Raw genomic sequence first — 16378 nt, forward strand, 5'->3', positions numbered from 1 at the left:
TGAGGTTTCCTTTGCCCACTCTAAATTTAGAGTATCATATAACGTACATGGCTGCACCATTTTTTTCAACTGGATCTTCGTAGCGTTACCTGTGCAGTTCATCACTGCGGTCAGCCTTAACCCTTAGAATTTGAGCTTGTGAGGCCTCCAGCAGTAGTATTGAGTTGCAAGGGCAGATGTATTGTCACTTAAAAAACGTTAAGATGTCTATCCTTGTCAGTAGAGATGGCCAAACGGGCCGCCCGGCCCGGCCCGGCCCGGGCCCGGTGAAGCCCGGCCAAAAACCGGGCCGGGCCTGCTGTGCCATCGTGCTCAAGTTTCTGTCCAAGCCCGGCCCGCAGCGGGCCTAAACGGGCCGGGCCGGCCCGTTTAGCACGAAAAAAACGGGCCGAAAACGTGCTAAACGGGCCGGTAAGCACGTTTTAGTGTAAAAAAACCGGGCTTAACGGGCTTAGAGGTAAACGGGCCGTGCCGGGCTATCCCGCCGTGCCTAGTTTCCTGTCCAAGCCCGTCCGCTTATTTTACCGTGCCGGGTTCGGACCGGGCCCAAAAAACGGGTTTCGTGCCGGGCTCACGGGCCTCGTGCTTTTTGGCCATCTATACTTGTCAGTCAGTCAGTATTGCACAAGGAGCCCTGCGTCCTCGTCCTCAAAAGTCTTCTGTACTACTACTATCTATCTATCTAAGCAGTGGCCAGGTCAACTGGCACGAGAAACTGAAGCTTGAATGCTTCTCGGTCACCATCCATGACCCAAGCTCACCTAACACCTCCTGTTGAAAACCACCGCCCAGAAAAAGCCACACCACACGTATTCTTATTGCCAAGAGAACGACATTTCACCTCTCAGCAGCCATAGACAAGCTCTCGTTTCATTCGAGGAAGAAAGAACTCGCCTCCTCCTCCTCCTCCACACAGATTTGGTCACTCTTGATGCACACAACACGAAACAACAGAACAGAGGTCACTCGCAAAACTGCTATATGTACAAACTACAAGAGCAGAGAGCAGAGCACTGTACAAAAAAAAAAAAAAAAAACTACAGGAGCAGAGCACTTGGGACCTGGTCTGTCTGGGACCAAGGAATTCTGGGAGGAAGTGGGTGCCAAATTTTGGTTCCGAAACCGGGGCAAGAAGGGTAGCTACTAGCTAGCGATCCGGCTTGCGATCACCACCAGCTCCAGCCGCCGCAGGCAGGTAGGATCTCTTGATAAACTCCAAGCAATCGGCAATGGCCTCTGCATGGAGGGAGTTCTCCTCCCTCTCTGCTGGCGCAGGTCGGTGGTGGCGCCTGTCGCCGTGGCTGACCGCCATCTTATGACTCCTCCTCCTCCTCGTCGTAGTCCTCCTCGTGGGGCAGCAGTTGAGCTCCTCCAGGCACCGGGCAACGAGGCCGGCGAGGCCGCCGAACAGCCGCACACGGAGGCGGAGAAGCGAGCCGAGCCGGACGTGGCGCCCCCGGCGGCGGCCTCGACGGCTCGCCTGGCGATCCATCGCCGGCCGGCCTCGACGGCTTGCCTGAAACCTGGATGGAGCAGGTGCGCTGGGACCTGGGAGCATGCAATGTGTGTGCGCGCGCGGGCCTCTTGTTATATATATATACACTAACCAGTCACCACCAGTCACTACTAGTACTGGTCCTAACCAACCCGCTAGGCCATGTCGCTTAGCAAGCCCCATGATGTAATGCAAGCGTACAAAGAATGTGGGCTAGGGCAGCCAGCCACAGTTTTAATACGTTATCACCTGGCGAGACTGCTTGTCATGACACAAACACAAAATGTAATTATTGTCATTTCCATGATGCGTAGAAATGTGTAGAATGAATGGCTCTTTCTTTGTCTGCACCTCTGCTCTCGGACTGCTGTGTCCTCCGCGGCGTACTGCACTTGTACCTACTCCTTCCGTACAGCATGAGGTTGCCGATCGATCAGACGGACCTCCAATGCATGGTTGCATCCACTTGCATCGCATGGCAGTTCTCGACCACGTTTTGTCCGTAGCTTCATTGCAAATTAATCATTCGGAGAGAAACAAGTGCTTCACTATAGGTTTTTTTTAAAAAAAATGGAGAAAAATTTAACCAATAAAAAATATACACGTACAAGAGACAAGTCGTACACACCGGGTTTAGTCCCGCGGACCAACCAAATTTTGTGGGAGCAAAATACTTTCGTGACGCTAGCTACTACCTCCGTTTCTCTTTATTCGTCGCTTAGTAGTTTAAATTTGTGCTAACGGACGACATATATTAAGGAATGGAGGGAGTATTAGGTTCGCATAAGCACAACAGCATGTCTGTCAACTTAACCACGGGCATATCGCTTGCTTATCTAAAAGCTTTAGAGGCTAAAACTTATCTGGGCTGGGCATACAGTACTAACAACCGCACAACCATGAAATCCGCTACACTGAAAATGCCTCTCAGAACAACCAGCGAAACGCTGGCTACGGCTGCTCGGGGGGAACTTGCCCAGCGGGTTCTCCTTGAGCAGCTCGGTTTCCCTGTTCCGGGGGGGGGGGGGGGGGGGGGGGGGGGGGGACGGAAAGAGTATGTAGTTTCCCCCAAACAAATGAGGCTGCGAGAGCTAGGCTTACTTCTTCAGGATTTTGCGTGTTGCTTGCCTCAGTCGATATCCAAACGTGCGCTCAATATTCTTTCTGTAACTTTCCTGCATTTGTGTGAAATATATCTTCTTTTCCTTATAAAGATGTCTAATGGCTTTCACAAAAGTTGGCCAGTTCAGATATATGCCATCGGCAAGGTAATAACTAAAGTTGTATGTATAACCGTTAATTGTGTAATGGACGGGTGGCATTCGATCGCTTGTCATAGGGTCAAATACCGACGATCGTTATAGCACGTTGACATCATTGTTTGTTCCAGGCATGCCAAAAAAGCATGCCAAATCCAGAGATCATATTTTGCGATAGCCTCGAGTATCATGGTAGGTCTTGCATTTCACCCACGGAACTGTCCTCGCCACGTGGTTGGACAGTTCCTCCACTCCCAGTGCTTCCAATCTATGGAACCTAATATTCCAAGAAACCCCCTCAACTCGCTATTTTGCATGATGCGTGAAATGTCTGCTTCATTAGGAGTTCGTAGATACCACCCACTAAAATATGCAATTAATGCGCGACAAAAATGAATAAGGCATTCCCTAGCGATAGACTCCCCTATTTGAATGTACTCGTCTACGACATCAGTAGGTAAGCCGTAAGCAAGGATCCTCGTTGCCGCACATACTTTTGAAGTGGTTCAAGTCCGTTCAGGTCGGTCGCGTCGAACCGTTGAGTAAAGTAACTATCCTGCTGTTGCAGTCCTTCCATAATGCGGAGGAACAATAGCCTACTCATGCGGAACCTATAAAATGTAATAGCTAAAGTATGAAGACATTGTTAATGCAAAAACATATTAATACAAGTATTTAGTTGTTACCTTCTGCGAAACGCACGGGGTTCGGGCCAAATTAGTGATGGTGGATGAGGTTCTCTCTGGTATAATGATCCCTGTGAATTACGCGGCGAGGGATACCGGAACGTCTACGCCTACGACGTATAGCCTCAATGGTGAGGGTAAGAAGAGTGGCAAGCATAAGTGTGTTGTCGTAACTATCACTCGAATTGGAATCATCGTCCCTACGCGAAGAAGACATAGCCAACAAAGGCTAGTCAGCTAGAATTGAGTGGGATGTGCACAGAATTTGGAGGAGCACATATGCATATGTATATATATATACTTTATATATTAAGAGCCCTGGGCTTCCAATAACTAGAGGAAGCCCAGGTCGGACGGTACAATCTGGTCGACCCGGACCACACCCGAACGTCTATAAAATAGGACCCGGAGTGTTAGGGTTCAGTTTTTTTACGCTCCACCCCGATTCATTAGCGACGCCGCGTGCGACGACGGCGGTTGCCCCAGAGCGTGCGCGGCAGTGGACCCCCAGCCGGTGGCCGCAACTCCATGACCTCGACGCGCTGTGGCGGAGGTTCCTCGATCCGGAGTAGTGGCGGTGGTTCCCAGGTCGGTGGCGGCGGCTCCCCGATCCAGAGGGCGAGCGACAGCGGGGCCCTTGTGCAGGCAAGCGGCGGCGTCCCCGAGGCCCCGAGGAGGCGGCACTTCCAAGGCCCGCGAGCAATCGACGCCCGTTGACGTGCGAGTAGCGGCGCCGACGCATGAGGCGCGATGTTCGAGCGAGCGGCGTCACGGAAGGCGCGAGATGCGCGCAACGATGATCGCGCGTGACATCCTCCGATCCGGCGCAGTTTTCTTTTCGATTATTGTGTTTTATGCTTACCACATGTATTATTTACGCTAAAAACTGTACGATTTTATGCTTAACACGGAGTTCGTATATCGGTTTACTGCATGCACATTGGAAAGACAATTCCTTGATTTATGTTGTTCGTAATTTGCGCGCATGCAATGGAAACTCCCACGATTTTGCCATAATTTTTGGATCTGTATAAAAATAGAAACCGCATGCATGCGGCTGCCATGTTTTTTGGATCTGTCATAAAAATAGGATCGTAATAACAACCTACTAGAGCTATCAACATGCCAGATCCTATTCTCAAAACTTAAGGTTTTTACGCTCCATCCGGAGATGCGTCCACCAGTGAACAACATACCAGATTCTTTACGCAGTGTAAAGAATTGCATAAATACCTACACCGTGTAGTATAATTTGTTTCAGTATACATCATAAACTAGTTCTAATGCGTTTAGCTACATGACTGTTGGAGGTATCCTATATTTATGAAGGAAATAAAACATTAAATGCGGTTTTTTGTTTATATGCATGCAATTCATTTCCTTTCATTGCATATTCTTTCCATCGTAAATCCGTGTGCATGCAGCTGATAACAGATTTTTACGCAGTATATCGAATTGCATAATTATCTACACAGTGTAGCATATTTAGTATCAGTATATATCATAAAATGGTCATTATGAGTCTAGCTGTATGGCTGTTGCAGCGATCTTAAATTTATGGAGAAAATAAATCATTTAAAATAGAAACTGCCACACATATCTTTACTAAATTTACGCGCATGCAAGGGAACATGTTTGACTCATGCATACATTTTAGCATAATTTTTGGATCTGTATAAAAATAGAAACCACATGCATGCGGTTGCCATGTTTTTCGGATCTGCCATAAAAATAGGATCATAATAACTACCTACTAGAGCTATCAATCTCTCACATTGGTTCGATATTTACGCTTATAATTGAGGGATTTTATGCTTAAAACTTAAACTTTTTACGCTCCAACCCGGAGATGCGTCCACCAGTGGACAACATGACAGATTTTTTACGCAGCGTACTAAATTGCATAAATATCTACACCGTGTAGTATAATTTATATCAGTATATATCATAAACTAGTTCTAATGTATTTAGCTGCATGGCTATTGGAGAGATCCTATATTTATGAAGGAAATAAAACAATAAATACGATTTTTTGTTTCTATGCGTGCAATTCATTTCCTTTCATTGCACATTCTTTCCATCATAAATTCGTGCGCATGCAGCTGGTAACAAATTTTTATGCAGTATACCGAATTGCATAATTATCTACACAATGTCACAATGTATCATATTTAGTATCAGTATATGTTATAAAATGATCCTTATGAGTCTAGCTGCATGGCTGTTACAACGATCATAAATTTATGGAGGAAATAAAGCATTTAAAAATAGAAACCGTCACACATATCTTTTCTAAATTTACGCGCATGCAAGGGGACGTGTTTGACTCATGCATTCATTCCTTTTTTACGCGCATGGGGCGGGTGGCGCACCCAACAGCCTGATTGAGTCGGCGCGTTGGGTTGAACCACGTTGCAGGGTGGTCGGTCTGGGCTTCCTTTAACTATTGGAAGCCCAGAGCTCCCGTTATACCTGCCCTATATATATATATATATATATATATATATATATATATATATATATATATATATATATATATATATATATGTGTGTGTGTGTGTGTGTGTGTCTTGCTGTGTACGGTTGTTGGTTGTGTGCTTGCAACAAAAGCTTGGTTGAATATTCATATCATGTTGATTCGTCTAAAAATATTCAATGCACAACAAATTTGTAAACATATGTATGAACGTACTCAATGTTTAAGAAAAATCTAGAAGACACACAATAATTAAGTAAGTAGTTATTGAATTCCAAAATTAAATTTAACTTAAATGTTATGCACATTTTGTAATGCTTATTTATTTTAATGCTCATCTGTAGCAGGACGATGCAGTAGATGATGATCTGCCAAAACGCAGTTTTGGGACTAACCTGAAACGAGATGAAAGCAGTAAGCCTCTTCAGCTTTACTCCGATTTCAACAGTTTAACCCCTACTTTTTCATCTCCCACATCGGTTTCCTCTAAATACTCCCCCTATACACCATTACAACCATAAAATATCACTATTCATCACCCACTATCTTTTTTCACACAGCTAACAAATACCACTGAGCACTCATACTAAGTCAAATGGGGACGCACAGTGCATCCCTATATGTGGCGGATCACTATGTATGCCCCTTGAACTGTAGCACGAAGGGGGCCTTGTAGCGGCGACCGTTGCGGTGAGAGGGCCACGCTATACGGCTACAGGGGTAGGGGAGGGGAGAGCGCTGCAGACGATCTAAGGCTGTCCACAGCGGTGCCTCCTAAATTTCCCCCCTAAATGCTACTATACAGCCACGTCAGCAAGATCCCCTCCCATATATTCACTCTTTCCGCAACTGTTCCCCCTATAAATTCCCCTATATGGATATACATATCAATCCAATTACCATAACCAACTTATTTTTCTAATTTCTTTTTGTTTTCTACACGTCCGCCATGTTGACATGTTGGTTTTAATTGTTTTTGTTAAGTACAAAATAAATGAGCATTAAAAATATATATTGTGAATCCCTTGGAGAGGAAAAATGCAACTAATAGTCAAAGTGTGGAGAGTGAAGATATGAGAGCTATTTCACCACAAGGTCCACACGGCGAGAAAAATCTATATATCTATCTTGCTAACAAAAGATCTCAATCACAAGGCAAGCAAGAACACGAGACACAAGATTTATCCCGAGATTCGGCCACACCACAAAAGTGTCATACTCCCCGTTGAGGAGCCCACAAAGGTGTTGGGGACCTTCGGCGTCCGAAGGTCCTCAAAAACAGGATTTAACAGTATTTCTGCAGTACAATGTGTGAACAGGTACCCTCGGACTAAAGTCGGCATTGCAGTAGACCGGAATAATACGAAGATTGATCAGAGCCGAAGGTGCGAGCAGGAAAGCTTCGGCGTAACAGCAAAGAGTGGAACCGACTTAAAGATGAAAAGGCTATTCAGACCTCGATAGACTACTATATAGTTATTATCAAATGTAAAGGGCATGAATGTAATTTTGTAAGGGCTGTGTTCCGTGTCTATAAATAGGTGAACAGTATCCCCGTACTGTTCACGCTGACTTGGCATTCGCTTTTTGCGTCACGCTTGTATTGTCATTTCCTTCCGATTGAAGGTACACTTGTAGTTCAATAATATTTTTATTTATGCCCAATAATAATAAATTATTGTTCATGTTTTCTTTTACATTCTTTATATTTCATCCTTCGTCATTGCTTGATGAATTTATGAAGGTATGTCCTTCAGAACCTTCGTCCGCAAGTCATTACGTCCTAAGGGAAATAATGCTTCGGAGGACGAAGGACATTAACGATTAACATTTTTTATGTTGCCTTGTTCTTAACTCTTAGCATTTGAGAACAAGTCACCAACATTGGCGCCCACCTCCGGTGAACTCACTTCCATTTCTTGAGCTTTTCAACACCTTCGGCAAGCATCACCTTCGTCATGCCGCCGAAGAAGACTTCAGCACCAGGGGCTGGCACGCTGCAGCCGCTGGACCCCAATCAAGACGTCCTTTCTCTTAGAGAGGCACGAAGCCAGAAGAGGAAGGCTACCAGTCCAACACCTCCGGAGGATGATCTAGATCAGGAGATTCAAAATCTGGAAATCCTTCAGCAGCAGGTTCAACGCAAGAAGGAGAAGATGGCCAGGCTAGCTGAACTGCAGAGGCAGATAGACGAAGCCTCTGAAGAAGTTCACCATCTTGCTCAGGATGAGCAACACCGAAGGCCTCAGCATCAAGATCTTCATCAGGAGGGTTTTCCCAACGAAGATGACTGGTATGACAATTTCCATCATGGGAATTTTGTTTTTGATGATGCTTCTCCCCTGTCCGCTGAGCTGCAGGCTACACCTTGGCCCCCGTCCTACAAGCCGCCTCAGCTCCCCGTATTTGATGGCCACTCAGACCCGAAGCAGTTTTTGATGAGCTACGAAGCAACAGTGTCTTCGTACGGTGGCAATGCTTCAGTCATGGCCAAATCTTTCGTTATGGCTGTCAGAAGCGTTGCTCAAACCTGGTATTCCTCCCTTCGACCAGGAACGATCACCTCATGGCAGAAGCTGAAGGACTTGCTGTTAACTAGCTTTCAAGGGTTTCAGACGAAGCCGGTCACTGCTCAGGCTCTCTTCCAATGCACTCAGGACCATGAAGAATACCTTCAGGCATATGTCCGAAGGTTTTTACGATTGAGGGCACAGGCGCCAACAGTGCCCAATGAGATTGTCATTGAGGCTATGATCAAGGGGCTTCGGCCAGGGCCGTCAGCACAGTATTTTGCCAGGAAGCCACCACAAACGCTGGAAAAGCTGCTCCAGAAGATGGACGAATACATTCGAGCTGACAATGATTTTCGTCAAAGAAGGGAGGAGGCTTTCAGGTTTTCTGAAATGACCAGGGGCTTCGGAGGAAGGTTTTACCCGAGGCATGTCAGGTCAATTCACAGTTCCACTCAGAATGATGATAAAGGGAGTCAGCAACAAAGGCCACAATACTCCTCACAGGCTTCAGGGCAACAACAAAGTTCCTTCCGACCTCCAGCTCCAAGAGGCAGAGGCGCCAGGGGCTTCGGAGGAAGATTTGGCGATCAACCAAGAAGAATCTTTTGCTTATTCTGCGGTGAGAACAAAGGCCATACTACCAGGATGTGCCATGTCACTATTCAGAAGCAAAAGGAAATAACTGAAGCAGCAGCACAACAAGCTCAGCCGAAGCAGGTCATGCATACAGCTTCGTATCATTCGCCCTACATCCCAGAATATGTGGGCAACCATCCTGCAGTCTCTGTTGCTTCGACGAGTCAGCCTCAAGCTTCCTGGCAACAGCCTCCGCCTCCACCTCCGTTGCAGCAAGGCCAGCAGCCAGAAGGGAGCCAATATGCTCCACATCAAAGGGACTTCAGAGAACAGTCCGAAGCTCGCACGGTCAACAGCACTGTGCCAGAATCAAAGCACATCTATTGACAAATATCCTACCTTAATAGCAATCTTTTTTATTCAGTTTTATTTTCTGTAATAAAGGACATTGTTTAGGTTTCATGTAATTAGTTTCGTTGATTCCTACAAGAAAAATATGTTTTATTCACAGGCTTGTGATAATAAAAAGGACCTTCGGACTATCGAAAATTCTTCGAAGCAATAAAAAGTCGTTCTAAGGAACGCAGAGTAAGTTTGATGAAGTCACAAAAAGTCGTTCCGAAGGGAGCGCAGTGTAAGTTTTCTGCTCCAAAGTCGTTCCTAAGGGAATGCAGAGCTTACAGCGAAAAGTCAACGCTGATACCGCCTAAGTAAAGGGCGAAGAAGCTCCAAAGACGTTCCTAAGGGAATGCAGAGCTTACAGCGAAAAGTCAACGCTGATTCCGCTGAAGTAAAAGGCGAAGAAGCTCCTAAGGGAGGCTTATAGCGAAAAGTTAACGCTGGTTCGCAAAAAGATTGTGTTTTATCGCGCAGATATGCGTGTACCTTCGGAATATCACCTTACATAGCATAACATCATCACATCATTTTGCATAACATAAGCATCATACATCATACTGCATGTGGCATAAGAAAGAGATATGATATCAATCTTCGGGAAAACGCTTTGAAAAAGGGGCAAATCATGCCAAGTTACAAGGAGAAACAATATTGATCTCTGAAGTATAGCCTTGAGGAATGTTTCTACGAAGCTTCAACACTTTTCGGGATACTTCGGATATTGTTGTGATAAATGGTAATTCTTCTTCACGAAGCATGAAAAGAAGGGAAGGTGTTTTTTCGCCAGACTCAAAAACGGCACGTATGTAAAGTTTCATGCATCGTAAAGAATTGAACCATAAAGAAAAATAAGACAAATATATTACATACAGGATTACAAGATATTACACATGTTACATTTAAAATGTTTTTACAATAGCATTTAGTCCTCCCTAAGTACCACTCCTGCAGCTTCGTTCAGCAGTCGATCGACAACTTCATCCATGATAGCTTCAGCCATCTTTTTAATTTCATCATCACCCCTAGGCCGAGCACCCGGAGATACTTCAGTAGGATCTGAGGAAGGACATGACACGGCTACATTGCTATTACAAAATCGCAAACAAATCTTAAAGCCTAAAGGTTACAACACGATAAAAACTATTATTTAGTACCTAATGGACCTTCGGCCTCTGCGCTCTTGACAGCAGCCTCGGCTACTTCTCTAGCATCGTGAATGCCCTTCTCACTTCTTCGAATAATTTCTCCGGCCATTTCTCGGCCACCATTATCCCAGATATCGGTAAAAAATTTTCCACCAATTATACTAGCTTCGGCCGAAGGATCTTTTGTATCTTCAAAGGACAAAGCAGCTTCAGACTGTGCTAAAATTTTTACATGTTCACAGCCCTTCTTCTCTAAGATAGTGGCAATCCCTCTGGCGCCAGAGAAGGCACATATATCTCCTCGGCTATTTAAAATTTCTTCGAAGGCTTCAGCTTCGTGGCCAATCCATTCGATAGCACCTTCGGGATTGCCTCTCGAAAAGTTTTCCTCACTTGAGAACGCGCCAACCTTGGCGAAGCTAGCCTTTAATTTCTTAACACAATCTATAGATTTGTTGTAGCATCTCTTTTTGGACGAACGAAGCTCTTCAACAGTCACTTCTAGATGATCTGCCCATTGATCGCTGAGTTCACGCTTTGTTTCTTCAAGTATGCGTTCTTCCTTGGCTCTGGCCAGTTGTTTCCGAAGGTCTTCAATTTCGCGTTTCTGAGCTTCAGCTTGACTTTTAAAAGCAGCTTCGTCCTCCTTTATTTTATTTATCAATGAGTATAATATTTTGTCTTTTTCGAGACCTTCGTTCCTCAGTTCAATTACTTCGGAACGAAGGTTGCTCAGGGCTATAGTACAACTTTCGTCTTCAGCATCTTTCTGTGCCCTGAGGGCATTGCTAAGTATCAGGCCCTGCAAAAAGAAATATGTGTATGTCAATAAGTTTTAACAAACGAAAAATTTTGGACTCAACGAAAAATACAAAAATTTCATTTGTCGCACCTTTAAACTATTGTAAGCCAGGCTGTCGGCCAGATCGTTCTTCGACAACACCGAGAGCCCGTCTTCTAAAGTCGGGAATCCGAAGCTCTTGCTCATCTCCCGGCAGACAGAAATCTCCTTGCTGTCGGGAAGACAATACAAGAAGTCTTCTTCTCCACTGCCATTAAATATTAACGCCCCCTTTGGATACTTCAGTTTTTGGGCATAGTGCTGGGCCTCTTGTTCTTCTTTTTCTGTTAATTTTTTCCCCGAAGCATGACGGAAAATATAATCACGAATTTTGGGGGACGCTTCGGGGGTAACAACACCAGTTTCTTCAACAAAGGTTGGCTTTGTTATTTTTTCGGCCTCACTTTCCAAGGGTTTTATCTTTGCGGGCTCTGAGGGCCCAGCTTCGGCTTCAATCTCTTGCTCTGGAGCTGTAGAGCCAGAAATTTCAGTCGCTGCTTCAAGAGTGACAGCAGCTTTCTTCGGAGGTGTGCTTGAAGATTTGATTGTTTCTAGTACATCTAGCACATTGGCCATCCTCTTTCTTTTCGGAGTCATGGCTGGCACTTTTTGATTCTTTACTGTCTCAACGTTTGCTGCAGGACTCAAAACTCCGGATGTTTTGGAGCCCTCAGTTGCTTCTTTTACCTCTTCAATTTTTTCTGTGGATGGCGCTTCGGTTTTCTCTTTTGTTTCTGACAACAAAATGTTTGATTGTTCCAATTCTACCTTTGTTGGCACTTCAGCCGTTTCTGCGATTTCTGGCAACAAGGCCGGCTCGGTTGGTTTTTCAGCTTCGGTGGCCGAAGAAGTTTCTCCGGTAAACTCGGGCACCGAAGCTGGTTCAATATAACGCGGACGATGCGTAAGAACCTTTATCTTCTTTCTTTTCGGTTCTGGCTCGCTAGGAGCAGTTGCAGCTTCTTCTTTTGCAGAGGTTGTGTTTTTTCTCTTCTGCCTTCGAATGGGATAGCAATAGTCAGGGTAGACAAACCCGATGGCATCAAATACCCGATTCAGTCTCTTCTTTTTTCGGCCTCCGAAGGCTGCTGACATTGCAGTATCTTCGGCCTTCGAGTAGGTCCCAAGCAGCTCATCACTTAAATTGTCAATGCTTTTCAACCACTCATCATCTGGCTCAATAAATTTATCTCCAAATTTAAAAGTGTACTTAAATCTGATAAGTCCACCTTCGTTGGCCCCTTTAATGGTTTCTTGTGGCATTTCCCATTTCTCCGCAAGCGGCCACACCCTGAAGGCGATATGCTCTTGTACTAAGTCCCTTGTTCCTATAAAAGAGCAGACAACGCCGAAGGCTCTCTGGCATTCTTCGGCAGCTTCATTTATTTCAACCTTCGGCCTGCGAAGGCCGAAGCTTTGCCAAATAGGACGCATAATTATACCTTTGATATCTTCTCGTGCTTTCAGATCATTTTTTACATAGAACCATTCTGTCATCCAGCCGCTGGGCCATCTCTTCCGAAAAGTTGGCACGGGGCAGCTTGACCCAGACCGAGAAACAAAATTGTAGCAGCCAAAGTTATTGTGATATTGTTCCTTACCCCAAGGTATTGTTTCGTATGATAATTCGTGCATATTGCAGAAACTCTTTGCATTAGGCTCCAGACCTTGGCTTCGCACGGCCCACACGAAGATGTTCAGCCTTATGATTGCCTCGGGGGTAAGTTGGTGAAGATAGACTTCAAAAATCTTCAGCACCTCCACGACGAAGCTGCTCAAGGGCAATCGCAGTCCGGCCTTCAAAAAGCTTCGGAACACTACGACTTCATTCTCTTCAGGGTGTGGACAAGTCTTCTCCCCTTCGTCGGCCCTCACAACGGACAGATCCCGGAAATACCTTCCTCTCATGTTAACAAGATGATTCTCTTTGATAGTTGATCTACCATAAACTGAATGACTTGGTCGCCAGGGACGATCTTCGGAGTCTTCGTCACCGCTATCCACATCATAACTTTCACTGTCACCAGTATCTTCAGATAGACCTTCCAAAATCTCCTTGGTGATTTTTTCTGTGTTGGTTTTCGACATCGCTATAAGAAACCCCAAGTTCTTCTCTTCATCAAGACTCAGCTTCATCTCAGCAGCAGCCTTCTTAGCAGCTTCAGACATCTTCGGAAACGCTAAAAAACTGTTTTCAAATCCGAAGCTTCAAAGCTAAAAGCTTAGCAAATCACAGTGCACAAGAGCTAAAAATTGAGTAAGCGGGAGTGGTTGGCCAGAAAGCGTGCAAAATGAGTTTGCGGTATGGCCGTATTTATATGCTCGGTGCGTCGAAAGCTGAAAGACCCCACTTGTCATTGAATATTGCTATTCTAGCAGAGGGAAGGTGTTTTTTCGGACCTTCGGCGTAAAGCCTTCGTCCATATCACAATCTAAATTTATTATTTCAAACAAATTAATATTGCGAGGGGCTACTGTTGGGGACCTTCGGCGTCCGAAGGTCCTCAAAAACAGGATTTAACAGTATTTCTGCAGTACAATGTGTGAACAGGTACCCTCGGACTAAAGTCGGCATTGCAGTAGACCGGAATAATACGAAGATTGATCAGAGCCGAAGGTGCGAGCAGGAAAGCTTCGGCGTAACAGCAAAGAGTGGAACCGACTTAAAGATGAAAAGGCTATTCAGACCTCGATAGACTACTATATAGTTATTATCAAATGTAAAGGGCATGAATGTAATTTTGTAAGGGCTGTGTTCCGTGTCTATAAATAGGTGAACAGTATCCCCGTACTGTTCACGCTGACTTGGCATTCGCTTTTTGCGTCACGCTTGTATTGTCATTTCCTTCCGATTGAAGGTACACTTGTAGTTCAATAATATTTTTATTTATGCCCAATAATAATAAATTATTGTTCATGTTTTCTTTTACATTCTTTATATTTCATCCTTCGTCATTGCTTGATGAATTTATGAAGGTATGTCCTTCAGAACCTTCGTCCGCAAGTCATTACGTCCTAAGGGAAATAATGCTTCGGAGGACGAAGGACATTAACGATTAACATTTTTTATGTTGCCTTGTTCTTAACTCTTAGCATTTGAGAACAAGTCACCAACAAAAGGGCCAGGTCTTTTTCAAACCTAATCCTCCAAAACCCGACCACCAAGGTCAAGGGATTCCTTATCTCAAATGTTGCTCACAAGAGTAGGGATTACAAACTTCTTGGGGGTCGTTCACAAACTTGGAGACTATCAAGAAACCTCAAACCGCCTTGAAACCTAGGGTTTCAAGGACACCAACACACAAGAGGTGTTTGCAACAAGCTCAATAACTTAGAATGAGATGTAAGAGGAAAACCAAATTCGTGAGCACAAGCACAAACCTCACAACAAAAGGCTCCTTCAACCAAGTTGAATCTAGAGCAAGTTTTGAGTGTGTGAGAGAGGGAGAGAGGTGTGCCTTTGTCTCAAGTTAGGTGAGCAATGAATGTAGGTGTGACCAGCAACATTAACGAGAGGGGTGTGGGGTCCTATTTATAGTCACGGCTCAAAAAATAGCCGTTTGAACCAGAACCCCGACTCAAGCTGGTTGAACCGCCCTTAGCAGGTCTAGTAGACTGTCTGCCAGTCTCACTGTCAGACTGACTGGCTGACTAACGCGCAGTCTGGCCAAGTTGACCTAGACTGGTTGAACTGCCCTGGGGGGCGGTTGAACCGCCCCTGACAACTCTGTCGACCTGTTTCTAGTCTGACTGGCAGACTGTTGGTCAGAGGGGTCAGAGACTAGTTGAACCGCCCCTAAGGACCTGTTCAACTAGTCTTGACCAGAGAGTTCAGGAGAGAAAACCCCAGTTCAACTGCCCGGAGGCAAGTTCAACTGGTGTATGGTCAAAGAGTTTCATAGTTGAAGTTCAGCTGGAGTTGAGAAAGCTCAACTGTAGTTGTAAAAGCTCAACTGCAATTGAAGAAGTTCAACTCAACTAAAGTTCTGCTCAGCTAAAAAAGCTCAACTGTAGTTGAAGAAGCTCAACTCAGCTGAGGTTTAGTTCAGCTAATAAAGCTCAACTGCAGCCGAATAAGTTCAATTGCTTTTCAACAAGAACACTCTCAGTTTCTCAAACCTAACCATGGTCAGCCATAAAGTGTTCAAGAGATTTTTGGTTTTCAAAAATAGCTTTTGAATTTGAAGGCTTGAGCTATAGCAAACACCATTACTGTCCGAAAACTACTAAGGAAGAATTACATCCTGCGACTCAAGATATACATAAAATTTTATACGTCCGTTGTATGGAGTCTTTTCAAGGGAACTACATATGTGTTTCTTTTGTCCTTGATACTTCCTTTTTGATTTCTCACCAGTGGTTTTGACTCCTTTAGTTCCTGTACATTATAAGCATATACTGGGAGCAAACTTGTTAGTACCCTTATTTGTTTTGTTATTAAATCACCAAAACCCTCACTTAGGGTTGATTGCACTTACAATCTCCCCCTTTTTTGTGATTGATGCCAAAACATATAAGGTCAAAAAAGGATAAATATTTGAAGTGTCAAAGTTATTTTGAACAATTGTATGTAGATGGCTCCCACTAAATGTGTGCACAAATTTTGAATCAAGTGTGTTGACATAATATGTTAAGCTAGCAGCACCTTTAGAGGTAGTGACCAAGTCCACACTAAATACAATTATCCGATGGGTGCAGGAGTGTCATAAAGAAAACTGTGATGCATATGACTACTTCTAAACACTCATCATTTATATCACATAGCAGCATAAATATCAAAACGAATGAGACAAATGATGATGACCGAACCATCATATTACAGTGGATAACATACCAAATGTTTTATTATATTCACTAGGTATATGCCCGTGCGTTGCTACGGTGATGCATAAGAAAATGGTGTTCTGTTTTAGTAGTTACCTTTGGGGAATGACGCGTACAAGTTTTCGCAGCCTGTCTTTAGGATCACAACATCGTCAGAGAACACA

General features: G+C 44.6%; 1 protein-coding gene across 1 annotated transcript; it reads right to left on the bottom strand.

Annotated features, from left to right (window-relative positions):
• Window positions 1-795: 795 nt before the first annotated feature.
• Window positions 796-1770, bottom strand: LOC103654847 (uncharacterized). Its single transcript, XM_008681670.3, has one exon. The coding sequence runs from the start codon at window positions 1676-1678 to the stop codon at window positions 1148-1150; it is 531 nt and encodes a 176-aa protein (XP_008679892.1). The 5' UTR covers window positions 1679-1770; the 3' UTR covers window positions 796-1147.
• Between the last annotated feature and the right edge of the window lie 14608 nt (window positions 1771-16378).

Source organism: Zea mays, chromosome 4 (assembly GCF_902167145.1).
Source record: "Zea mays cultivar B73 chromosome 4, Zm-B73-REFERENCE-NAM-5.0, whole genome shotgun sequence".
NCBI lineage: Eukaryota > Viridiplantae > Streptophyta > Magnoliopsida > Poales > Poaceae > Zea > Zea mays.

Excerpts from the sequence above, each read along its gene's own strand:
- LOC103654847 (XM_008681670.3), bottom strand. The coding sequence starts at position 1,678 with ATGGGGCTTGCTAAGCGACATGGCCTAGCGGGTTGGTTAGGACCAGTA.